Below are 26,313 nucleotides of genomic sequence, written 5' to 3'. Positions count from 1 at the left end.
TAACTGACTTGTTGACAATATTTTGTTAGAAATCACGTACCAAAAGGATATTTATTCTCTTGGCTAACAGCTTCTGTAAGCAAGGTAGGTGAATCTTACAGTTTTGTTCATAGGTTCAGTGGAGAAAACATTGATTAGTTTTCTGGCTTGTAAGATGGCAGCCAATCCTTGGGCCAAGTTGCTGCACCAGTATCAGACAATACTCTTCATGCTGGTAATAGCTGAATATTTTCTTTTGCCAACTGCAGATTTTGATCTTATGTACGTTTTGATAGCTTAGTTTGCTGCTGTAATTAATTAGATAATTTAAGGCAAAGTAAAGTTAACTGGAGTGTTAACTGGAACACAGGAGTGTTCCTGCTTTGCTTGTGAGGAGTGCTGTTAGACATTACAGACTTGCTTCTCTCCAGCCATAAAGGGGGCTATGTGTTAACATGATCATTTAGGCTTTGCCCCTAGTCAGTGCTAATCTCTCCAATTTTCTGCTTCTCTCTGAGGATGACAAAAATGGCTGCATTTCTCTCTATACCAGAAGCATCAATGACTAGGGCACACATAGAATTAATCTTACTTCTAGGCCTCCATGTGTGCTGCAGTGCACACAGCCTGTTGTCCTGCAAGTGCCTGTGGACTGGAGGTTTTCTCTTGCCATAAGAGCTTTTCCTACTCACCGTCACTCTTCCTGATCAGTTACCCTTAGGAGGCCATGATAATATGCTGATTAAAACTGTTCCAGGATTTTTCCACATGAAAAGTTTTTACAGGCTCTAAAATAGGAAAGAGTCAAACATATTTCCTGAACTGCTGAATGCCTTGAAGCTCTAGCAGAGCTAGGTACTCATCCTTTTGTCATTCCTGCTTTCTCATCTTGGACCACTGGCTCCTGAGCCATGTAGTCTTGAGTCCTGAAGCACAGCACCTACATCAGAAACGTGCTGTGGCAACCAGAGTAATTAAGGGCAATCATACTCCTTTCACATTTTTTATATGGTGCAGCATCAATTACTAGAACTAGCAAAGTAATGCTCAATTCACTAAAAACTCGAGGGAGTAAAAGATTGTGGAGACAAGTGCAAGGCTGTGTTCACCTTTAAGGAGATCAGCACAACTGAGGAACAGTCATGCTCATCTAACAGGGCTGTTTTCAGATTGCTTCAGGTATGAGCACAGGCATTCTGAGAATTCTGCTTTGTGGGTTTCAGCTTCATTATTTTTTTTTCTCTAAAATGGTTCCTCAAATCACATAAACATAACAGTGCAAAGAAGAAAAGAAATAGAGGTGTATGAACACGTGACAGAAACTAGTGAGACGTAACTGGCAGCCAGAGACATGCACAGACATGGTGAAGTGTAAGCATGCAGATAAACTGTTTTGCCCACGCCCAAGTCAGACACAAAACAGCTTTGGAGAGCTACAGAGCACTGGATCACCGAGTAACTAGCTTCAAAAAATCTTCACCATGTTCCTTGCTAAAGCTTTGCTGAGCGGAGGAAGTGGTAGTAGTCGTGGAGGAAGCCTTGCACGTGGCCTTGGAGGGCTCCTAACAGGAGGTGGAGGTGCAGGGAATATTGGAGGACTTGTTGGAGGTCTCGTCAATCTTATAAGTGAAGCGGCAGCTCAGTATAATCCAGAGCCACCTCCACCTCCTCGCAATCACTTTACAAATGTGGAAGCTCAGGAGAGTGATGAGGTCAGACAGTTCCGTCGCCTGTTTGCCCAGCTGGCTGGAGATGATATGGAAGTGTGTGCCACAGAGCTGAGGGACATCCTGAACAAAGTCCTTTCCAGGCACCAAGACTTGAAGACGGATGGCTTCAGCTTGGACACCTGCCGTAGCATGGTCGCCGTGATGGACAGCGACGCAAGCGGCAAACTGGGCTTTGAGGAGTTCAAGTATCTGTGGAACAACATCAAGAAGTGGCAGTGTGTGTACAAGCAGTATGATACCGATCGGTCAGGCACTGTTGGGAGAGCCCAGCTGCCAAACGCCTTGAAGGCTGCGGGGTTCCACCTGAACGAGCAGCTGTGCCAGGTGATCGTGCGCAGATACGCCGACGACAACGGCAGCATGGATTTCAACAGCTTCATCAGCTGCCTGGTGCGGCTGGACAGCATGTTCAGGGCCTTCAAGTCCCTGGACCGAGATGGAAGTGGGCACATCAAAGTGACCATTGAAGACTGGCTGCAGCTGACCATGTATTCATGAAGGTGTGGCAAAGAAGCAGCTTTGTGTGGAAGAGACGTGGAGGACTACAGTCCTCTTCTGTACAACTGTAGTCTTTGCCTTTAGTCTTTCTAAGGCAGGCGTAGCTGGCGGTAGATGGCTCAGCTTCAAGTGTACTGATTCTCTTGTGCATGCACTAGTCTGCTTTTCTGAGGGGTTTGTGTAGGTTGTTGATTGGGCAGTTGCATAAGTCTGTCTTCAGAAAATTCTAGACTCTAAGGTTAGGGAATGTATTGGAAAGATCAAAGCTTAGTTACTTCTTGTAAAGTGGCTTGTATATGAGTATAAATATTATATAAAAAAGCTCCTAAGTTTGGTGTTGATGTTGCTGTTCTGATTTGTCAGCAGTCACTAAGCTGGAATAAAGGCTGTTTGCCTGAAGGCAGTCACTGGTGGAGTCTGGTGCAGTTATTTCTAACAAGGGGAAAAATATTAGGAGTTGCAATAACTGTAATGATCAGTAAACTTACATAATCATTTGATTTCCTTTCTACTTGGGTTTTTTCATGCTTGGCTGCTGAAGCAAAACTTCCGTGCTACTGTGTTCTATCTGGTGGCCAGGACAAAATTGAAGATTTACACAAGGCTACTTTTGCAATGATCATTTCCCTCCTGCAGTTCTATGAACTAGTCTTTTCTCTCTTTCCTTCAAGCCTAAACATAGTTATAAAGCAAACAACTTAAAATACTACATTTATATTTAGAGAGACTTGAAATAATCATGCAGTCACATAGCAGACAGCCAGCCAAAGTCAACCTCTGGCTATCTGAGTGAAATTTCATCAGAGTGCAGCATCCCACTCAAGGTAGTTATGCAGTTCTGGCTAAGATGTCAACTTCTGAGTAAAAAAAAAAAGTAATAACTTGAACTGTTAAAGGTACATTTCTTTGAATTAAGGATTACATTGTTGATCAAAACAGCTCTTGCACAAGGCAGATTTCTTGGCAAGGCTCTGCTGCTTTAAATGAAAATTGTCTCGGGTGTGTGCAAGCTGGCTAGAACGTGAAAAGATGAGTTAAATAGGCAGCCTGGCACTAGAGGCAGTCTCCAGATGTGAGAGTCCTCATGCCCCTGCCTTTCCCCAGAGACACAGCAGTGACTCATTGAGAAATACCACACAATACCTGCAGGCAATCTGCATGTTAATGGGGTGCTGTGGTGTGGTTTGGTCTGTAAATTTCCATAGCTTTGATTTCTAAACCTTGCACTTACACTTGGCAAAGAATATTTTTCAAACTGATGAAATATCCTCCCTGGTATACTTGCAGAAACCTTTTACTTGAAACTAACATTACAATTTGTGCCCAGACTTTTTTTCTCCTGCACTTTGTTTAATAGCAAACAGAAAAAAAATCATACTGTCCCAGAGAAAAGAGGCCAGTTCCTTCCTAATGGCATTCAGCCTCCTCCCAGTCCTTCAGTGGAAAAGCATTCAGTTATCCATTGTGCCACGCACAGTGCCATTTGGGCTCTGAGTAATATAAAAGTGAGCAGGAGGAAAAGTGTGATAGCTGCTCAAAAGTATTGATGCTTTTTTTTGATTTTAATTTGATTTTATTGATGATTGATGATTTAGTACTTTATACTGCATCTGGCTTGCAGTCCCTGTGCAAATGTAAATGGAGAATGCTTATGACAGTGCAACTTTCTTGTTTTCCAAAGTCTAACATTTGCTGTATTGTTTTAGAAAAACAACAAAACCCCAGTTGCCATAGCATGCTATAGGGAAAACAGTAGCAGAAAGCTGACTTCTTTAAAGAAAAAAGAGTTTTTAAGGTTACATTATGTTTGGACTGTTTTGTGTAGCATAACTGCAAATACCCAGATTCTGATGTTCTTTGCCATTTGGAGAACTGGAGCTCAGATCACATGTTGCTTCCTTTAAATATTCTTGGGTACATAGGCTGCAAACACAGTTAGATATGCATAGAAAGACAATTGCAAGTGCGTTTTGCTGTGGTGTTACACAAGCCCTGAAGGTTTTCCTGTACTTTCAGTTTAACTTCCATTTCTTTTTCCAGGCAGCAACCCCATCATTTCTCCTTAACCAGAATGCCAGAACATTTGGAAGTTGGTCAGCATCTCAGAGTTTAGTAGAACTAGTCACAACATGATCTTGCAGGCATAGTAACTTTATTTCCTACTAAAATGGCTGGAGATCTGTCTTATCAGACTGCACTCAGTTTTGATTACTGAGTTTTTTCACTTTAATGAAAGAAATATGACCTTTATTTTGTCTTTTTTTTTCTTGTCGTATTTCCATGTGCAGCCACAGCTGTGGCAACTTTTTTCAGAAGTTATTTTTAATTCTTTTAGTTTACTTCCCAAATCTTTTACTGTGATACATATTCTTAACTTTGAAAATAAATTTTAAAAATATTCTAATCACATCAAACAATCCTTTGCTAAGAATTCAGTCTACAAAACTGTCCAAAATTAATATTCTATGGAACTTTGAACCGTTATTATCTACACTCTTGCTTCAGTTGTTTTAAGATTTTATGATTGTAATGTTAGGCTTTAAAGTTAGATCTGTTATCTCTGAGAACTACAATGCGGACAAAACACTGAAAGTCAAACTCTGCACCACAAAGAGAACACAGATTTGTCAATAAAACTATGTGTGAGGGACAACATTGTCTTTTTCAAATGATTAAAAACTATCAAAAGTTACAACCCTTAAACACCATGAAAGTAACTTAAAAGTTCATATTTTATTTGTATCTTTGCTGCAAAGTTTCCCTCTAATTCAGATTTCCAAAGCACAAGATGTTCAAAGTCAATCAAAAGATCAATCAAAAAGATTGGTTAGACTATTAGTATAAAGAAAATAGCAGTTGTCTGTGCTAAAGAGTCCTGCATTTGTTTTGAAGGCTAAATAAAATTATATCTTAGAAGTTTTAAATCCTGTGAAATACATAGTTTGGTGATGACAAGTGAGTAATACTGATTTCATTATATTGTTACACATATCTTGTTAATCAAGAACTATCTCAAAATCTAAATTCAATTACTAAAATCCCTGTTTCATAGCACCCAAAATTTTCAAAGCACTCTACAGAGCAGCCTTAGTATTCTCCCCTGGCATATTGCACCGTTCAGCAGCAGAAAACCAAGAGCAGAAAGGTTAAGGTTGGTATGCTCAAGTGGACATTAGAAGTTGGTAGGAAAGCCAGAAATAGAATCCTGGTCTGGCTCTTTGCTGTGGATTTGCCCAGCAGACCACCCCTCTCTCACTTGGCTGAAAAAGTTTTGTGCTGTTCTCATACGTAGGGAACTCCACGTTTTAAGAAAATGTTTTTCACGTTGAAATGCAAAACACATCATCCACAACGGGAACTCTACACTTCAGTTTGCTTTTAAAACATTTTTGATGAATGCCCTTATTGTGAATACTCAAAACAATGAACTACTTGTCACCTCTGTTATGGTGTCATTACCTGCTGTGTCCCACCATCTAAGATTTGCAGATGGCTTTTGCCCAGATGGATGTTGCCCAAAACACTCAAGAAACTGCCAATGTGGTGACAGAAACACTACTGACATAAGCATAGATTTTATCAGGCGTCTGCCATTCTCCCTATCTGCAAATATAATGCAGCTTACACAGAATTAATCACAAATCCCATCAAAGCAAGCTTCAAGTGTTTTGTTGATGTAGCTTTGTAGTTAACACATTGAAATGTTTGTTCAGATCAAAACTGGAATTATTACAGAGGCTGTTCCAATGAATTCCTTGCGTTTCTGGCTTAAACAGTAGGACAGTGCATTGGCTTCCAAATAGCATGTAGGGAAGTGCATAGGCTTCAAAAGAAAGCTTAAGACAAACCCGGTAGATTTGGTTGTCCTTTCACTGACATACATTTTATTGCTGAAGGTTCAAACTCAAAGCAACAGTCTCACTCTTGGCCTGATGATTCTGGATGGTTGTATTGGTCTCTGAACCTCAGCAAGTGCCAGTGCTGCATGCACTGCTACAGTTACCTCAAACACTGTATTCTGGTTATTCTTAGAGCCTTCCTGAAGGCCGTGTACTAAAGAAAATCTTTAAGTTGTTTTAAATCTTCTTTGTTTGTGTCTTGTTTGTTCATAAAATAGAAATCTATACCCACTTTGTAGCTACTGAAAACACGTGTATTGCTACTCTAGCCTTAGTATTACGGATTTAGTGAGCTCTTAGGTTTTTTCCCAGGAAGAACAAAAATCTCCAGTATTTTAAACTGTCTTAGTGCATGTATTGTGTTTGATTTACAGAAGAGCTTTTAAAGTGATTTGCAGTATTAGCTATAACTACTGCCGTGTTTGGGTTGCAGAATGGAGATGGCACCATCGACTTCAGAGAGTATGTAATTGGTTTGTCTATTCTTTGTAACCCAGCCAACACAGAGGAGACTATTCGGATGGCATTTAAGGTAAGTTCAATTTAGTGTAAATCTACAAACCTGACAAATCAAGGCTGACTGTAAGTCTGTTAGCTTTCAAATCATAAGTTTATAGCTTCAATCTGTTATGCAAATGTGAGTAATTCTCTTAAACCAATTGACATTTAGAGTGTGAAAGGGAGAGGAAGAATTGCGGACATCATAGAGAAGGGTTTCAAAAGCCATCTAAAGGCACTAATGAATATGTAACTTGGCAGGCTAACTCCAAAAATGATTCAGCAGCACTTGTATTTTTTTTGCCTGAGGTTTTCTTCTGCTGTGATTCTTCAGTGTCACAACAGATGGAGTAATATCCTCTTGTGGGTCAAGCCTCACTAGAGTCATTGTTCTTAACAAAGAGGAGTGGGGAAAAAAACCAAGGGGTGTTCAGAACTGGCTCATTGAAAACTGGGCTGCATCTAAGAACTGCTGGCTTGTCCCATGGTGCCCTGATGGTACAAGCAGTCAAGGAGCAGTAGCTCATTTCGCATCTTGGGTACATGCAGACAGTACATGACATGGGATGCCCATATTGTGAATCCTTGGCTCTATTTTCAGTAGCTCTTTGACACAGATCCAGTTGTTTTACTCATTAATCTGGTCTTATGACCTCTATTGAACAAAATTTAGAGGTACCGCTCGTCTTCATTGTAAACTGGGTGCTTCCTAGTACTGATGCATACTTGGGAAGTAGCAGAGGTTTTGTGGCAATCCATTATATCCACTGGCTTCTTTTCAGATAAGCCCTAGAGCTGTTCAAGGTGATCTGTTAATTTTTAGAGGTGTTTCATCAGTACAGATTCTTCTGAAGAAGTAAGCCTAGCAGCTGTTGTTGCTGTTCCATTGTGTTGTTTCCTAGACTCTTCAGCATTTTTACAAGTGTGCTGATTATAAAATCAGAATTTTTTTTTTAATTTCCAGTTTCAGCACAAAACAGCTGGTTCAGCCTCTTTCAGTCTAAAATGGAACTATAGGTCCCTTTTGCTACTTGCTTTCTGTGCCACTCACTAAATGTCTTTTCCTTGACAATGGCAAAGTTTGCCTGTAGCAAGTATTTAAGAATTACAGCAAACCATCCCTTGTATGTCTCCAGGGGTGATTCATAGCAGATTGTTGCTGTCACTGCACTGGGAAGGATGGGATGATCAGTGTACATCCAACAGCCTGCATTCCAGGAACCAAAATGCCTTGTTAACTACAATTAATTCCTTAGTGAGTGATATATACACTAAAATTTAGGTATGTCAGAGCATAAACTATGATAGCAAGTTTAATCTGATAACAGATGTGCCATAACTTAGAGAAAATGGAGACTAAAACCTAAGATGCTCCGGTATAGACTGGCTGAATCCAGTAGACTCTTAGCAGAGCTCATGGTGACAATAAATCTACATCTTTGTTTATGTTTTATCAGTTTTGTATTGTTTTTGTCACTGAACCAATGCTGTGAGGTTGGTTTGTTTCTGCAGAATGTTCTATTTCCAGCTATAGCATGGACATTGCTCTGCAAAGTGTCCAGACTCTTCGAATCCCTGGCATCGTTCACAGAGCTCCTGCATGCTAGAAAGCCACGATGAGTGGCTAATGTGCACAGAGGGTTCATAGGCAAGGTGATGCCAAAGTATTTCCACACGTTTTGTCTCTCCCAGCTCTTTGACATGGATGATGACGGCACTATAACAGAAGATGAGTTTGCTTCAATCATTCAGTCAGCACTGGGGCTGCCTGAGCTTGATGTTTCTTTGCTCTTTAGAGAAATAGATGCAGATGAAACTGGGAAGCTCTCCTATGGTAAGTTACATCCTTTTGTTAAAAAGAATACTCTGATAGTCGTAGTGACAGGGAGTTTCCTTTTCAAATTCCCTCAAATTCCCTGATGGTTCTCTTACCTTGTTTCTGGGGAGAACTGTTGAAGCACAGACTTAGATACTTTGTGTGATACTCCTGGGTTTTTTTAGAGGGAACTAACTGGAGATGAGCTTCAGTGAAAGAAGCAGGCACTGAAATTTTCTTTGATTCTGTTGCTGCACTATAGCATCTGTGTTTTTTAATGTTTTTCAGAGGAGTTCAAGAACTTTGCACTCAAGCATCCAGAATATGCCTCGTTGTTTACTACATACTTAGACCTACAGAGACACCAGTTAGGTGTATTTGAGGAGCATGACACTGAGCCACCCAAAGGCAAACACAGCCCAGTTAGGAGCACAGCCCTGGTCTCAGAAACAACACCACTTGCAAGAAATAAAGTCTGTCCTGAAGGCAATGAAGAAGATAGCTCAAGTACCTCTGACAAAAAGGATGACTGAGAAGAGTTAAATAATTCAGCTCTTGAATCCTACAGGATTTTTTCCCCAGCTGTTCATAAGCACAACTGATGTAGAGATGGAAGTTACAATTTAAAAAAAAGTTTGTTTGTTTTACTTTCATATCAGGGGGAGTTACTCCTGTTTGATTGTAAGGGAAAAACCACTGTTCAATCCTTAATGTCGATATCACAGTACTGGGAATGTTGTTCACTGTCTTCCAAGTTCATGCTTCCACAAAAGTAACAGGTGTGCTAAGAGGGGTACGAGGCTCCAGCACTGCAGTGGCCTCTCAGAATGGAGACTGAGGAGTCCACTTGGCTGAAAACAAGTGGAATTTTTGGTGCTGCTCAATTCCTCTACATCCTCAACAAGACTTAAGGGGAAAAAATTATGCTAGAGTGTTTTAATTTGCAATATCACTTAGCCATTCTCAAGTTCGTGAGACACGCAAAAATGAGTTACAGGAAGCTGAGCGTTGATTTTTTTTGGCTATCCTTAGATTGCCCTTAACTACTTACGAACCAGAAAGCCTGAGCTTCTGAACAAGAAATGCTGGTTCACTGACATTAACACTTTAGGCCTGAAAGCTGGTAACAGATGGAAATGGCTGCACTTGTAACAACAAAAAGCTAATTGGAATTCCAAGGTAGCAGCTTACAGTCTAGAGGAAAATGCAGACAGTAAGACCTACGAATTAATGGACTATTTCAAAATAAATACCATGTTGTTTACAGTAACAACTGTTCAGGATCACATTGGGAGGAGCATTTCAAACTTCAGCGTATTTTTTATTCTTGCAATTATCAACAGAGGAATGTGACCTTGCTCTGCAAAGCTTGAAAGGCAAATATGCTGTCAAACCATAGTTCTAGTACTTAGTATCTACTCTAAAGCTGTCTCCTGGAAACCATGTTTGCATTACTGTGCCATTACTCAGTCTTCTTGGGATTTGGTTCAAAACCAAGCTCTTTCTAGTCAATGATTTGAATATGTTTTGCCTCGGTCCTCTCTAGTGCACAGGAAATTGGGCCTTTACCTTTTTCCATCCTTCATCTGAATGCACTTTATGGAGTATTTAAAATATATAGCTATTTAGGCAAATGCTTCTCAATAAAAACTTGGAAAGGATGAAATGAGAAGATATTTTCAAATTAAAACTGAGATGAGCAAAGCCTAGACTGTTTAGTACCAATAATAACCAACTTTCAGCAGGTTTTCATATGTGAAATGGTAATCTCTGCCTCTAAGTTATTGCTTGCAGTCTGGCCACAAGCTCATTTCCATGTTTTACTTTCTCTGTTTATAATTGTGCCTCTCCTGATGTTTCATGTGCTTAAAATAAATCTATATTTTTTAAAAGACTTTACTTGAGCAGCTGTCTTTAGTACAGTGGGAAGGATACTTTGTCTGCCATAAGGGGCTGGGGGGCGTTTCCAGGAAATCATGCTTAAGATGTCTTACTGTGGTAAGCTCAGTGCAGCCTGAAGTTGGCATTTTCAGTTCTGTGTATGATGGCTTTTTGATTTATGGTAGGGCTGGAAGAGTAGGACAGGACCAATGCTCTTCCAAAAGTTACTTCTGGTGACTGCCTTGAAAGAGGGATTATGATACAAAGGTCTGCAAATCCATGGAGAGAGACCTCCATTTTTTGATGGAAAAGCATTACCATTTACATGTAAAATGAGTGACCTCAACCACAGCTGAGATGTAACAATGATGGCTTTTAGTATTGTGAACATTAGGAGAGTGTTTTCTCCCAATTAGAGGAGAAACAGGAATACAGTTAGCTGGATTACATGTTAATTCTTAGCAAGGGTGCTTTTACCTAGCCTGTTAACCAAAGTCTCAGCTTTTAACCAGCAATAATCTCTTCAAAGATGACTTCTGTTCCAACCAGCAAGAAAAAGATGGGTGGGTGAAGATGACAAAGGAAAGCACTTCAGGGTCTCAGGATGCAAATGCTGCCTTACACTACTGAATCTGGCCACATTCAGCAGCAGGAGCTGTGCTGTCCAATAGCACAGCATGTTTAGTGATTTTATAAAAATCTGCAAGTCACACAAGCCTGTTGCAGTTAAAGCTAAAAATATTATATATTAATAAATATATAAATCTACCTATCCCTGTAGTTAGGGGAAAGGCCACAAATGGGTTTGGTATGTAGCAGTGATTGAACCATGCTCTGAAGAGAAATTAGCTAAACACTAGAGACACTAACTCAATATACACACATCTGCTGGATGCACGGGAAGGGAATACATTAATTTCTAGGCATCATCGTGCCTCAGGGAGCTTTTAAAAGGACCAAACTAAAAGCAGTCTGCAATAAACAGGCATTACATTAAGTGGCAGAGCAGGAACTAAAGAGAAGGAGAAGGTTAAAAATACTAAACAGAAAATGGCTCTCAATCAGGCATTGAGGGATGACACCTTTCTGCCTCAGACTTCCTGAGGTGTAAGTTCGGAAGTCTACAGGCTGCTTTAGGATCATTGTGAGTCCTGCACAGCAGAAAGGCATATTTGGCCACATGTGACCCTAGAAAGCATCATTTATTTAATCAGGAGTTCTCTGTCTTGCTTTGACATGGATTTGATGATAAATCCTTTATGGATACAAAAATAAGACACTTTAAGCAGAAACTCCAGCAATCTTAACGCAGGTGAGAATTGGACAAGGACAAGAGGGAAACACAACTTATTCACAAGAATATAGACCCGTGGGAGGCTGTTATTCATGATGTTTGATAACTGTATACATTATGAATAAATCTCATATTTTTTTAATCTAGGCTTCTGTTTCTGAACACATGAAAGGCAATGCTGGTTCACCTAGAAAAGTGAACTTTTTTTGTTCACCCTGGTAAAATGAAGACACAAATACTATAAGTTTAAGGAAGGTGAATTAACAGAGTCTCCACCAGCCACACCAGAGGTTCATTTCTGAGACAAAGATCTTTCAATCCAAGAAAATTAAAACTATTTGTACTTCCTTTGCTGCATTGTCCCAAATAAGTGGGAACAGAGATGACACATCCAGGTTTCAGGTTATATCTGTATAAGATCTGGTCCTAAACTGCCAAAATCCCATAATTCCTGCATGGTTGCTGTCCATCGGAACTATGAGGAGCGGTAACACTTTGATGGAAAGCACCTGAAAATGCTCTCCTCACAGTCAGTAGCTGGGCAGCACCAGTCAGAGGCACCAAACCATCAGTGACTGCTGCTCCCAAACTCTTGTGCTCATCTGCATCAGAACAAGTGAGGTGCCAAATCATATCCCCACAATATCCCTATGAGTGTTACATCCTCCTCCTCATCAGCTTGTTCCATGGCATGGGGGATGCAGGGGAGGTGAAGTTCAGTGACCCTAAATGGTTTACAGGGGAAATTTTGTGCTCTGCCCATTCATCCCTTCTCAAGACCCCAGCAGGACTAAGAGCCCCAGGAATCCAGCCACGGGTTGTGTTGTGTGACAGCTCTAGTGACCATTCATAGAAGAGCTGCACAGGGTAAGGGCTGCTTGGCCACATCTGCCTTGTCCCTTGCAATTCCCATCTAAAACAAAGTATTCCCTGGGTATCAGAAGTCTGAGAAACTTTTGTCGAGACCTTTCTTCTGTGGTGGTCAGCCCACCAGGGCCCTATTCTTGGGTAATTCCTCAGGCACCATGCCAGTGCAAATAAATACACCAATCTGCCTGAGCAGGCTCCTGGTGGTGTTTGCATAGGTGCCAAGAGCTACTCAGAGCCTCTGGATGTGGAAAACCAGGGTCTGAAGCTTAGAAACCAAATGTAAAAAATGTCCCTACGTATACAAAGGCACCCACACTGGACAGTGCTCTGAACTGTTTGACCACAGCCTTCAACAAGGAATGCAGCCTGAGATTTCATGCTGAGAATTACACAGCTCTCACTTTGAGAATGCCATAGGAGAATTCTAAAGAAAGGCTTGGGAGGTTGGTAGCTACACCCTGTATGATTTTCTGGAAGACTGGGCTCTGGTCAGTGCCCTTTGGCTTACCTTTTTCCCTTCTGTTTTGCATCTCTTGAAACAACCTGCCTTTCTCTCTCCACTTTCTCTTCCACATTTCCACCTAAAACTGCTACTACCATTAAAAGTTATATTCCACAATGATTAAAGTTAAGTTTTAAGATTAAAACATAAAAATTACCAAATGGTGGGATTCAGGGGCACATGAAGTGTTCAGGTAACTACTTTTACTGACCTGCAGTAAGAGCAAACTTGTCAAAGGTTGCAAGGGATTTTAATGACATTGAATTAATTAATTTTAAATCTTTACTCAGTGGAATAACATTTATTAGACTGACTAGCAGTAGGGAGACGTTTGTCAGCAGTGCTTAAGTTGGCAGACTCTCTGTTACTATACATAGCCAGAGAGGCAGAAAGTAAACATCTTATAGGATTAGCAGCTATGTTCATAGCTGAGATGAAATTTGAACATTTCATTAGTATAAGATTGGTTCTGACATTTCATAAAGCCAAAATGCAAACAATAAAATGTGTCTGATATAAATACAGTATGCAGCACTTACTCAGATAAAGTTCAAGAAGCGCAGCAGGTTTAGTGCCATGACAAAGGAAATACAGGAGGGTCATTTAAGGACCCAGCTTCTGCTAAGCACTTCAGTGTATGCTTAATCCTATAGGTATCAACCAGATGCTTTGCACTTATTAAAAGAAGAAAACAATACTAATATTCAGAAAACAGGGAAAATTTCCATGGCTAGTTATTGTAAGGATGCTGAGAACTGCATCACCATCATCAAGGAACAAAATACCACAACTGATTAAATTTTATTTATTATGTGATCCTCTTAGTTTGCGATATTCTGTAACAACTACAGCCTGACTGGTGACACTTCAGAGACACATGACAATGATATAATAGAAAATAACTTCATTACCTTGGCTAAGCACCTTCAAACCCCTTCCTGCTGCTACAGGTTGAAAGCAAATATGTGCCCCTCCTCTGTTCTCGTATCATGATTATTCTTGGTTTTCATGCTATTACATGCTTTACCAAGCTGATAATAAATCAATATTAACATTTTTCATCTGCTAACTTTTATTACAAGTTTTTTTCCAGGAAACAGACAGTTGAAAGTCTTCAAGATTGAGAATGATACATTAAAAAGAGGTTCAAGCAAGGTTCATCTCTAAAGCTGTAGCTGCACGTGCATTGCTTTGTTCTGTACAGGGCATAGGTAAGAGCATTCATTTGAAGGAGTGAGCATTCACTAGATTAATTCTGACATTAAAGGCCTCCACAAAGGAGCACTGCACAGCCTCGCTCATCTAATCCATTGCTCAAAAATTTCTGCTATTAGAAAGGTTTTTCTTCTGGTCTAGCCTTGATACTTTTGCAGCTGAAGTGTTGTGTTCACCTTGCTCAAGGAGAATTGATTAATTTTTATTTCTCTGCTGGGTAACTATTTATAACTGCAAATACCTATATCCAGATCTTATCATCATGCCTGTTCCACTCTTGCCTCTCCCAGCCTGCTTTTCTTAGGCCAAAAAGCTTTTCTTTTTTTCTTCATGGGTTGCACTTTCTAGACTACTGATTATTTTCGTTTTGGTTCTCCAGAGAGAGAAGCTCTCAGCTTCAGCTCCAGACCTATCATTCCTCAGTAGACAAGAAGACTTTCTCTGGTTTGTAGTAAAAGCTCCTGTTCAGACACATCCTGTGCAAAGTTTAACTTTTTAAAAACAACACAGCATTGCCCACTGTAGAGCAATCTCCAATTTAATGAACTTCTCCCCACTTTCTCTCTTCCTACAGCTGCTCATTTCTGCCTACTGCAGTATCTTAGTTTTATCCTTACAGAATTTAAAAGATCAGTTTATCAATAACATTTTGATAAGCTCAAATTATTGTTAAAAAGAGCTTTCTTGTTTAAAAAAACCCTTTCGTTCCCTTTTGTTAAGGACATTATCTTCCTAAAACTTCACTAAGCATCTGACAGTGCACTAGAAGCAAATCTTCTACAGATTAGATAGACATGATGAAAGCTTAGAGGCTGTAATTGTTCAAAAAGAATAATTTCCTTTTCAAAGGTAAACATCAGCCTTGCAGACAAAGATAAGGCCAAGTGCACAATTAGATACACAAGTCTGTGTTTCTGCTCATATCTCCTGATATCAAAGATTGCAGGGAAATTCAAAGTGTTTTCTTAAAACGTAAAAAAGAAATGAACAGGAAAAAGTGTAGGAGACAAGAAGGAGTCATACCAGCACTGCCAGCAGCTTTTAGAAAAGCTGTTTTCCTCAGTGCCGGAAGTCTTTGAAACAGGAGATAACCAGCCATGAGCTGCAGCAGCCATTCAAAGCAGAAATCATTTAAAATGTTTACATTTTATCCACTGGCCTTTCGAAAGAAAGCATGCCAAACTCCATAATGTTATTTAATCACGTCCTTAACAGCCCATCTCTTGTAAGCAGAAAAGTATATTGTCAATATACACAGTGGGGACAGAAACAGTGTCACTGTCACCTACATGGTTTAAGTTCAGGTTTGAACTATTATTAACTCAAAGCTGCGCTAAACCTAAAACAACCTTTGAAATAAACACAGTAAGGAGCCATTATCTCTGCCTTTGGTCTTACCAAATTTAAGGCAAAATTCTACTCTTTATATAGTGCAAATTTCTCTTATAGTAGAAAAGACACTTAGTGGACCAAAGAGAATCAGAAACAGGTACGAGGAGACACCTTTGACAGTACTCTCCATTATTATTAATTTTATTAAAATGGGCTTTGCAGCTTAAGCAAAAGAAACAGCCATTGAGGTATTGGATAAAGCTATATTGTTGTATCAGAGCAGTTTCTACCTTTCCTGGATATTTGACAGTTTATAAATAGACAAAGCAAAAAGAAAGCAGCTACCCTGCCAAAAGTTGCACAGGAGGGCACTGGTGTAGCAAACACAGGAACACAAGAGTTCTGACTCCTGAATTACCTATGGGTGCTCATGGTATTCCATGGTCTTTGCTTTAACACTACCACTAACTACTTTTTTCACATGCAAGAAGGTGAACTCAGCATCAGACAATGAGAAGCACAGATTAAACAGGTTTGATAGTTATGGCAATATCATGCATTTAGACACTTCTAGCATATTTTTCCCTATCAAAATACTTAGCTCTTATCTACAGCTATCTCTGACTTGCTGTCACTAGGCATTTTTGTGATAACAAGCCTAATTCTTTCCACCATGACTCAGGGCATGCCAAGATGCAAGAGAAAGAGATCTCAGTTCTCCAGGCAGTTACAGGGGTACATCAGCAAGCTCTGGCCCAGCAGACAGGTCAGTGTCTGACCTTCTGGTGGAGTCACTCAGTCTCCATTTACTCTTCTTCCAGCCTAATGTGAACAATTTCATGGCAGACAAAAAACCCTTCCCCTCCATCTAATCTCTTATTTTCCCTAGTGGAGTCCATCTAGCTTACATCAAAGAACTTGTCTCGTTAAGCCATTGTTTTATAAATCTGCTAATATTTTTCCTATCCATAATACAGAAGACACTGCTGATAGAAATATGTCAACAGGAAGACAAACGGGCAGCATTTGACATGCTATTAGTCTAAGTCTGGGTGGATAAATAAATCATGGATCACATATTCCTGAGGAGGAAAAGACTGTTTATTTCCACTGGATTTATTACGCACACATCTCCCGTACAGCATGGTGACAAAACACACCCCACAAAAAGGATGTCACAATGTACCCAAGAAAGGACTGTTGATGCAACCAGGACAAAAAGTATTCTCTCCTTAGAAAGGGCTTCAGTCTCTTGGGAATATTATCACACTGGTCACACAAAATGAAGCCAGCTGGAAGTGTCCTTTAGCTATATCACTGTATATGGCAGGGTAATTTATCAAGACTGAGTCGTTCCTAAACACTGAATGTTTCTCTGGAAGTAATTTGTTCTATAAGTGCAATAAATATTAAGTATTTCACCCATTTCCTTAAAATATTGCAAATACTCGCACTATTCTTAGATGAAAAATATATGCTAATCCTAGTCTGATCCTGAATCAGGCCTAGCCATCAGTGTATCCCACCATCTCCTAACTGAGAAAATACAAAATAACTTAATGATGTTGTTAGCTATCTACCCGCATTTCTGCTCACCATGCTCTCCATAATAAATTATACTGATACTGCAAAACTGAACCCAATTCATTTTGGTGACACTTCCTAATTAAGAGCAGCAGTAAAAAAAACACCTTGGCAACTGTTTCAGATGCAACCTTAACTATAAAAAAACTTTATAAGGTTAGCATCTCTTCTCTCTTAAAAAAGGGCTCTTTGCAATCAGGTCACCCAAAATCTAAGGAATAAAACACATACAGATGTGGAGTCTTCAGTTAAAAGAACTTCATAGCTGGAGTCTTTACTGGTGTAATAGACCATCAAAAGAAAATATTTACTTTGGGTTAGAAGTTTGTCATTACACAGGTACCTGAAATCCACTGGTGCCATCCACTTTCAGACAGTGCGGAATGATTAAAAAAATCAAGAGCTCTTCTTTATTTTTTCAGAAGCAGTTACTTCAGAGGAAGTGTCTCAGATAGGTAAAAATTTACCTTGATCTCTAGATAAATGCTGCGTGGAAGCATTCAGAGACAGAAGGTCATTTATGTTTAAAGGGCAAAGGTGCCTCTGTGCCTAATGTACCATATTCCAAAAGCTACCTTCAGCTCAGAGGACCAAGTATCAATAAAATACATTTTCAGTCTGTTTCTTCAGAAAACACAACCCAGGGCACAAAGATAGTGTGATAGAAGACAAGAAAATCCCTATTAAATCCATTTTAATTGTGAAAATAAGCTCTCTGGAGGACCTAAGCACAGGACTGGTAAGAAAGCACAAACCTCTCTTCCTCCACTGCTTTCTTAGGGCAAACAAAGACTGATGAGAAGCCAGGCATCCTTCAGAGTCCTGGTGGAAGAACAACTTTCATCCTGGCAATTAGGCAAGTGCAGCCAGAGGCACAGCAGAGCAGCACGACACAGACTCGTTGGCTCACAGGAGTGAGCCAGGTAATTTCCAGTCAGCCCTGCAGCGGGGCAGTGGAAGGGCTTTGCCACCCAGTGCAGCGAACCCCGAGCACATTCTGTGCTGGGAGCCTCACTGATGCTCGAGGAAGCTCATCCCACCGGGATGGCACAGCCCCACACTGAGCTGGTTTTTGCTACTGAGGGTCGGGGCTGGCTCCCAAGGCAGCTCGGTGTGTGTTGGCTCTTTTCCAACAATGGCAGCTTCTGTTCAATTCTTTCATTATTCGGGGCTGGATGAGGGAGCACTGCTACGGCGCCGTATTTTGGTGTGACCTCCTCTTGCTCACAGGTTTCTACTGTAACTAGTCAATGTTCATCATCATACCCCTTACAACTTTGGGTTCTCGTTCATTGATAAGTGGTTCAAAAGCCTGGGCTGCTGATCTCTGAATCCACTCATCATGAGAGAACATCTACTGAATAACTTTAATGGAAAAAATTCAGCTCTGGCTGCACACACCACAGCCTTCCACAGCTCGAGCCTTACTCACCAGTCTCGCCACACAGCTACAATCACATATTGTTTCCCCTACTCCTTGACTGAATAAAAATATTTCTAAAGATCTCCCCCCACCCCAAAAAAAGAAGAAATACAAATCACTAATGTAAACTACAGCCTTTCAGGAAATATTAATGCTCTTCCAGAAGTATTAATGCTAAAATCATGGTAACTACAGTTGCATAATTATTTCACTCAATGTCTGACCACTAGCAATCTGAGGCTTTCTCAGAAGCAGATGAAATGAGATCTCCTCACTGCAGGAAAAGGTATCCCTCATTTGTTTGCTATAGATAACATTAAACAACCCTAAAACTCAATTGCACCCCTCTAGAAAAAAAGTTAAAGGTGTTTTTTATATATATTACAGGCAAAGCCTCACCATTACAAACAAACCTGTGGGTTCTTCCTAAGAAACTCTAAATAAAACCATACATTAATTATGCTACCAGATTTGCTCCCTTACTGCAATTCAATAAATATAACACAGCAAATTTAAACAAATTCAGCAAACTTCAAGGGAGATTCAAAGAATGGCTGCTTCATTCCTGCAAAAGGAACCAATTAAAAACCCAGCACTGAAAAGGAATTTTGAATGTATTGCTCTTGAATGAAACAATGTTTGAAGAAGGAAATGAATTTGTTTATGAGACATATTGTTGGCTTTGCTGAGTTTTACTACCAGAGTTTTCCTCCAAGAGGAAATACATTATTAAACAAGAAAGAAGAAAGCGTCTATCAATCTTAGTAAAGCAACCTAGTGTTAATGTCAGCAATGACATGGTAAGGCTTCTACCAGAGTTTTATTTGGTATTCTCAATTATAAATCCTCCAGAGCTTCCAATATCCAATTTACATCCAAATTCCTTCCAAAAGGGTGAGATTTTGACGTGAACCTATTGCCTATTCCTGTTAGGGTTTGGACTGGCTTTTATTTTGGACATTTTACAGAGCCTATAACAACAGAGGCCAAACCCCACCAAAATACAAATAATAATTTATTCAGCACAGAAACCTGACCTTTTCATGTCCATTTTTGGAAGCTGCATTATCAGGTAGATCTGCCAAGAAACAGAACACAGAAAATAGGTCCTACAAATTGTATACCAGAATCAGAAAATTACATTGTATGATAATGAACTAGCACAGTTAAGGAAGCATCAGTACTGCCTTAGTGGTTCCTGAAAGTAAAAAAACTGAATTAGTGTGCCATCAGAGCCGTGCTATTATACCACAGAAACACAGCACAAAGCTTCCAGCTCTTCTCTGTTCCTGGCCTCGGACTCGTTCCCGTAAGAAGATTGTGCCCTGCTGCTGCCTCTGTAGCTCTGACCCATTTTCTCCTCCCTGTAGGGTCTGGAACAAAGTTTTGCTGAGATCAACGCAGAAGAGGGAAGAAAGAATGAGGATAAGAGAAAATAGGGAAAAGTATAAGATAAATAACATGAGAGTCATCGGTGGTCAATGTTAATTATTAATTGATTAAGAAAGAGAATACTGAAGTGCTGTTGCTGCATTAAACCCTGCTTATGCCTCCTTACAGACACACAGATCAGGAGCTGCAGGGATGAAGCACATAGGAAGGGGGATGTTGAAGACAACTGCAGCAATTCTGTGCCAAAAAAAGCAGACAACCTAGTCACTGACCTAGATGTAAAACATGGATAGTTTTCCTTTCAGTAGCCCTCTCCCTGATGAAGATATTGACTGTACCAACTTAATTTGGTTCTATCTTATTTTTTCTCTTCTAGTCTTGCAAAATCAGCATATACTGGCATAACTATGTAAACAGTATTCCTTCAATGTTGAATTTGCCTTCCAATTTTGGCCTAGGGTCTCCTAGAGCACAGCCCTGATGAAGAAAGAAAAGATGTAGGAAGAAGCTTCCCACTCTCAAACAACTCATCCTCCCATCCTCAAACTGCCATGATTTTCCTCCCTACTTGTTAATTTATTGAAAGGGCTCCTGTGCTAACTGGAGATCAGAGTCCAGAAAATACACTCACTCATTCCTTCTAAATAAACAATTCAGCACTTAGCTGCCAGTACACAAAGTCCTAACCAAGCAGTTCCTACCCCTATGTTATTTTTTCTTCTTTTTTTTTCCACTCTCTGATAAAGAAAAACAGGACAAGAAAACAGGAGAAGCCATGTTTCTCAACTTCCTCCGAGAGTTTTGAGACTTGCATGAGACTGTCTTAGCTCAGAGCCCTCCCTGGAAGGGCTGGGGAGCCCTGGCTGGAGCTGGACTCAGGCAAACCACACTGCTGCAGCGCCCAGCAGCAGCAAAGCTCCGCAGAAAGAGGCTCTGAGTTCCACACTCCCCCCTCAGAAAATCCAGACTGCTAAGGAGCTGCAGAAGCCAGGAGTGAAAAAGGCCTGCTGATCTCCTTCTGCTGTGTGTATGGAAGCTAAAGGCCGATCCTTGCATGAACTAATATTTAACAGCAGCCTGCCATCAATCTAAAACTTCTTTGAAGAATTAGGAATGAGGATGTACAACTTACTGCCCTGTGATAATTTTGGACCTTGACCACAAGGAATTATACACTTGGGCACCAAGAAATTGCAGCATGAAAATCTTCAGAAAGTGAGAGATATTTTTCTATGCTGAGGATACATCTGAATGCTCCATTTTTTCTTCAGAGTACAGTGCCTCACAAAGAATGTCTCATGATGATTAATCTTCTAGTATCACTACTATTTCAGTACATAAATAAAAACTTAAGGTTTAGCTGGCCAAAGTAACATAATTTTTTTTAATTACATGATTTTATGTTTAGACGTTTCTATGCTTATGTTTGCTGAGATGCAAGAAAAATACTTTGATTAAGAGCAGCTTAAATCTAAATAATCACAGCAAGGAAGGATGACTGCATGTTTATCTGCTGGTTACATCTCAGCTCATTTATTTGAAATGAAGTAAGAAAAAATTGATTCTTCTAATCGATGTCTAGTTTCAAAATCAGAATTTTCATTCCCCTTATTTTGCATCAAAGATTCCTCCCTGCTGAGGACAAGACACAACCAGACAAAATTTTCTTAGCTTCAGCAGATCTGCATGGAATTAGTAGGTCACAAAAGTTTCAGTTCCTGGTAGTGGCAGAGACAGAAAATATCTGGGGTGAAAGAGGGTGGCTGTCAGAGGAATGTCACAGGCAGAGCCATGTTCTGATATCAGTTGTTCTATTCATTCGTGCCACTGCAAAATCTTAACTAAAACATTATCTTAACAACATTTCCTAAGCTTTAATTGCTTGACTTTGCATCCAGAACTGACCTTTAGCATTGCTACTCACAAGTCTCGAGTATACGCTTTAAATCAGCATATCTGATGCACCACCGAGGAAGCTGGGCTCTCCCTCACTTTCAAAGCAGGTGTCTTTCATTTCTGAGGGACACCACCGAGCTCTGCCCTCTCTGAAGGTCTGCAGTGTTTGATTGGAACAGGAGCCAGCTCTCCTGACGGGAGGCTCGGGGTTCCTGCACCCGCACCTGCTCCTGCTCCTACACCTGAACCTGCACCTGCCCCTGCAGCTGCACCCACACCTGCACCTGCCCCTGCGGCTCCCCTGCACCTGCACCTGCAGCTGCACCCACACCTGCCCCTGCAGCTGCACCCACACCTGCACCTGTGGCTGCACCTGCCCCTGCACCTGCACCTGCACCTGCACCCACACCTGCCCCTGCACCTGCACCTGCACCTGCACCCACACCTGCACCTGCCCCTGCCCCTGCACCTGCACCCACACCTGCACCTGCGGCTGTCCCTGCCCCTGCACCTGCACCCACACCTGCACCTGCCCCTGCCCCTGCCCCTGCCCCTGTAGCTTGTTCTGCCCCTGCACCTGCCCCTGCACCTGCTCCTGCACCCCCACACCTGAACCTGCACCTGCACCCACACCTGCCCCTGCGGCTGCACCCCCACACCTGCCCCTGCGGCTGCACCCCCACACCTGCGCCCCCGGCGGCCGTGCGCCGCTGCCCGGGCCCTGCCGCGGCCTCCCGGGCCCTGCCGCGGCCAGCGGGGAGCGCAGCCAGCAGATGGAGCTTCAGGGCAAGGCAAAGGCCGCTCTCCTCCTCCCCTGCCGCGGATTCGCGGAGAGCTGCCCTCACCTGCGTGCCGCCCTGCGGGGCGCTCCGAGCCGAGCACGGGCACCGTTTCCCCTCCGAGCAGCCCCGCAGAGCCGGTCCGGACAAACCCGACGCCATCCCCAGGGCCCCTGGGGCTCCTGCTCTGCTCTGCCAAGCTGCCCCTGCCACGCCGTGTGCCCCTTCCTCGGCTCCAGGAGCCTGCGAGCACACGGGCCATTTAATACAGGCACAGCCAAAGCGAAAGAGTCATGCGAGTTTGGGTTCGCTTTGCTAGAGGTGCGCCTGAAGCAATAATACAAATATTTTTCCTTTTTTTAATATATCTTTTCATTCTTTGCAAAACAAGGTAAATTCCTAATGAAACGATTTGTGCTTAGTCCGGAAGTGGAGAAATGGAACTGGGAGTTAAGTGAGTAACAACAGGGAAATCCTATCTTCTACTGCCCTGCAGTGTTTCCAGCAACATTAGATACATACATGAGTTTATTTGAAGTTGCTCTCTCACCTTGTAAAGTTATCCTCTGACTTTTTAAAAAAACACTTTTAACTAGAAAAGTACATTGTTCTTCATTTTACAGCCTCCTCCCCCAGAACCTCTGCATTTGCTAATTTTGAGGCACCGGGTGTCTCCAGGAGGAATTTACTGTCTCCTGTATTACTGACCAACATTTTGGGCTTGCCTGCTTCTTTCAGCACGCACGCACATGCACACTGCGCTCCAAAAACCTCAGCTGCTCGGTGAAATGTGGCTGCTATGATGCAGCCTTCCCTTTGAATCCTTGAGCTGAACAGCAGAGACAGGTACAGGTTCATGTGAGTGAGCCCTGTGGCTCACCTGTGGTTTTCAGGGATGAAAGACTGCAGATGTACAAATTAACACAGAGGCGTCTAATTATAATTTTCTGTTTCTAACATAGAAAATGCAATCCCTCCTTCACGTTCCCCAACACTCCCTAGGGCTTTGATGATTTAGAAATTCATACTGACTGTAATTAGAGAAATCCAGTGCCCATGGTCCCTACCGTATTTAGGACATAAAAGTTAACTTGTTTTACTTAGAGTTGCTTTTTTCCAAGTCCACCTTCCTTCAATTCAGCTTCTTGCTTCTAACCTTTCAGCTTATCAGCATTGATTTATTTAATATAAAGTAGTGAGGTTACCTTAGATCAATTATACCTTTTTTTCTGTGCAATTTCCAATGCTTAATACATCTGTTACTGCTCAGCCGCAGGGACAACTTGTCCAGCTGGATCCTAAATTATTTCAATCCTTAATTCAATTGCATTTTTGCCACAGCCCAGCCAATGAGCATAATTCTTTTATGGCTAAGAAGCCTCTTTAGAAATAATCCAATAGCCCATATTAAAATATAGGTCATTGTGAAAACTGCCAAGTGCCTGACTTGTCATAACTTTGAGGACAGGCTCTGAGTCTCCTTTGGCATTGCTGATTCTTTCAGTGCTTGGAGGCTTAATTTTAAAACAATCAGTTCAACAAAAACAATTTACTTAGAACTGTCCAAACTACTCAATGTTAGCCGGGAAGCTAAATTGCTACTTGGTGCTGCACTTGGATAAATGCTGCAACTAAGGGCAACAGGAGGTTTCCAAGTACAAAATCAGTCCACAACTCGATGTGCCTGTTGCTATAGGACTGCAAAGGTTTTGGACAGCAAAAGCAGGTGAAACCCACTCAAACCTATACATGAGGTGAAGACACCTATAAGATGAATGTGTATGTAAGTGTAAACTTTCATAAGGCAAAACATACAAAAAGTTCTTAAGCTTTGTGGAGAAACTATTTTCCACTCTTCAACTAATACCTATTATGATTTGAATCCTTTCAAAACTTTATTTCTAGATATTCTTCTTAAGGGAAATAAATAATTGGTCTTTTTTCAGTGTTTTTGAGGAGACTATTTTTAATTAGCTACTGGATTTTTGTCTTTCTGTCTCAAAGACATGGAATCACAGTATCAAAAGCTTAAGGAAATGAGTTGCCTTAGGACCACTAACAGCCACAATGATCCTTTCTCTCAAGTAACAGCAGTGGAAAGCTCATTGCTTCTAGGTAGATAAGATGAATCTAACTTTTTTCCGTCCTTGTGGATGTCCAGCACCTAGCCCAACAGAATTCTGATTTGGATATAGCCACAGTGTAAACCTTGGGCAACTGTAGTGTGAACCTCTGCTTGCATGCCTTCTCTTAGTGAAAAAGCAACTTTATTTAGCATAATTTGATTGGTTTTGAGTACTCTTAGAAAATGCAAATTCTCAGAATTGAGAAACAGAACTTAGATAGGTGAGGCTTTCATTTTCACATCTCCTTTCCACATATCATTCCCACTGGCCACAGAGAGCTCTGTTTCTGTACCAAAGGAAGAAATTTGATCCCAAATATTAGGCCCAGTAAAAAGCACCAACCACTAATGATTTAAATGTTTTCACTCTTTGTTTGGACTTTATTGTAATCATTGAAATCAGCTGTTTTGCATTTGGAAAAATAATTCATCCTAATGAGCCTTTATATAGAGATGCATGTTCCCTGTTAAACTGAATGAGGCTACATAAAGATTGGCTTCTAATGTTCAATGATCAGTGTAGTACACAATAAACTTCAGATCAGTACCCTGTATTAAGGTGCTTTTTTAGTTAAGCATGATACCAAGCTCATTCTCAGGTTTTTTTTGGTTTGTTTTTTTTTTTTTTTTTTTTTGCCGCCTGCACAACTGGACATATTTTATTTGCTGTACAAGCAGCGATATCAGCAAGAGACTCACAGCAAAAGAAAGGACAGGTCCTCCCAACAAGTAAGAACAGATTGCTTCTGGCTTTTTGTTTAGTCTTTTCAACTGGGGGAAAATAATACCCAGCACCTTGCCATCAGCAGCGCAGTGAAAAAACATCTTAGGATCATATGAAATTCAGCAAATTCTTATATCACTAGATATTTTGAGTCATCTCTCAGTCTAGCTTTGGACATCAAGCAAGGTATCTTGTTCAGGGATGACAGAAATTATGAAGTATCTTACAAAAACCTTGATTTAGGCAGATGCAAGTAATGCTATGACCACACGGAGTTCCCAAGTTAAAACAATTTTCATGAATTCTACCCGCAGTTGTATAAGCACAGAAAACTCCTACATGCCTGATGAGCTTCCCAAAGGAAGACAGATTAATCTGGTACCTTTTTCTCATAACTGCTTTTTATAAAAGCAAGGAAAATGGGGTAGATATTAATCTATCACGACTTCACAAAAGTAGCTATTACTATGACATTTGTAATTGTTAGTCTGAGCAGAAGACATGGAGATAAATAGAATTGTTAAGACAGGAAAGGAACTGACTAAAGAGGATATAATACTATGTTGTGCTATAAGGATAATTACAGGCTTGCAGTGAGATTACCCATCTTGAAAGATCTGTTAGTGGGAATGATCTTATTAAATATTTGCATTAATAATATGCACCCAAAAGTTTGTGTTTGCTAATGAAATTTGGAGATGATGAAGCTGGCAGGCAACATTTAATCAGTGAAGAATGGGACTCACACAGGGAAAAAAAAGGAAACCTAGCATAACAGAGATGGGGTGGAAGCAAACAGAATAAAATAGTAAACCTGGTCTTGAAGAATTAGAAAAGTGACAGAGAAGAATGACTTGGGTGTTTATAGTCTGTCTG

General features: G+C 40.9%; 2 protein-coding genes across 2 annotated transcripts in view; both read left to right on the top strand.

The window, feature by feature from the left end:
• LPCAT2 (lysophosphatidylcholine acyltransferase 2) overlaps positions 1 to 10,312 on the top strand; it is a 30,622-nt gene extending 20,310 nt beyond the window's left edge. Inside the window, exons 12-14 of the mRNA XM_040075554.2 lie at positions 6,540 to 6,638; positions 8,297 to 8,438; positions 8,709 to 10,312. Coding sequence (XP_039931488.1) covers positions 6,540 to 6,638; positions 8,297 to 8,438; positions 8,709 to 8,953 — 486 coding nt within the window. The 3' untranslated portion in view covers positions 8,954 to 10,312. The remainder of the gene's footprint in view (positions 1 to 6,539; positions 6,639 to 8,296; positions 8,439 to 8,708) is intronic.
• Positions 4 to 2,502, top strand: CAPNS2 (calpain small subunit 2). The gene has a single exon (XM_040075555.2). It carries the CDS (start codon positions 1,461 to 1,463, stop codon positions 2,205 to 2,207), a length of 747 nt encoding a protein of 248 aa, XP_039931489.1. The 5' UTR covers positions 4 to 1,460; the 3' UTR covers positions 2,208 to 2,502.
• Positions 10,313 to 26,313: the final 16,001 nt, after the last annotated feature.

The sequence above is a fragment of the Hirundo rustica genome, chromosome 11, assembly GCF_015227805.2.
Source record: "Hirundo rustica isolate bHirRus1 chromosome 11, bHirRus1.pri.v3, whole genome shotgun sequence".
NCBI classification, from domain to species: domain Eukaryota; kingdom Metazoa; phylum Chordata; class Aves; order Passeriformes; family Hirundinidae; genus Hirundo; species Hirundo rustica.
This window is presented reverse-complemented; position numbering and strand designations above follow the sequence as displayed.

Bases quoted from the DNA above. Each gene is read 5' to 3' on its own strand.
- CAPNS2 (XM_040075555.2), top strand. From the start codon at position 1,461: ATGTTCCTTGCTAAAGCTTTGCTGAGCGGAGGAAGTGGTAGTAGTCGT.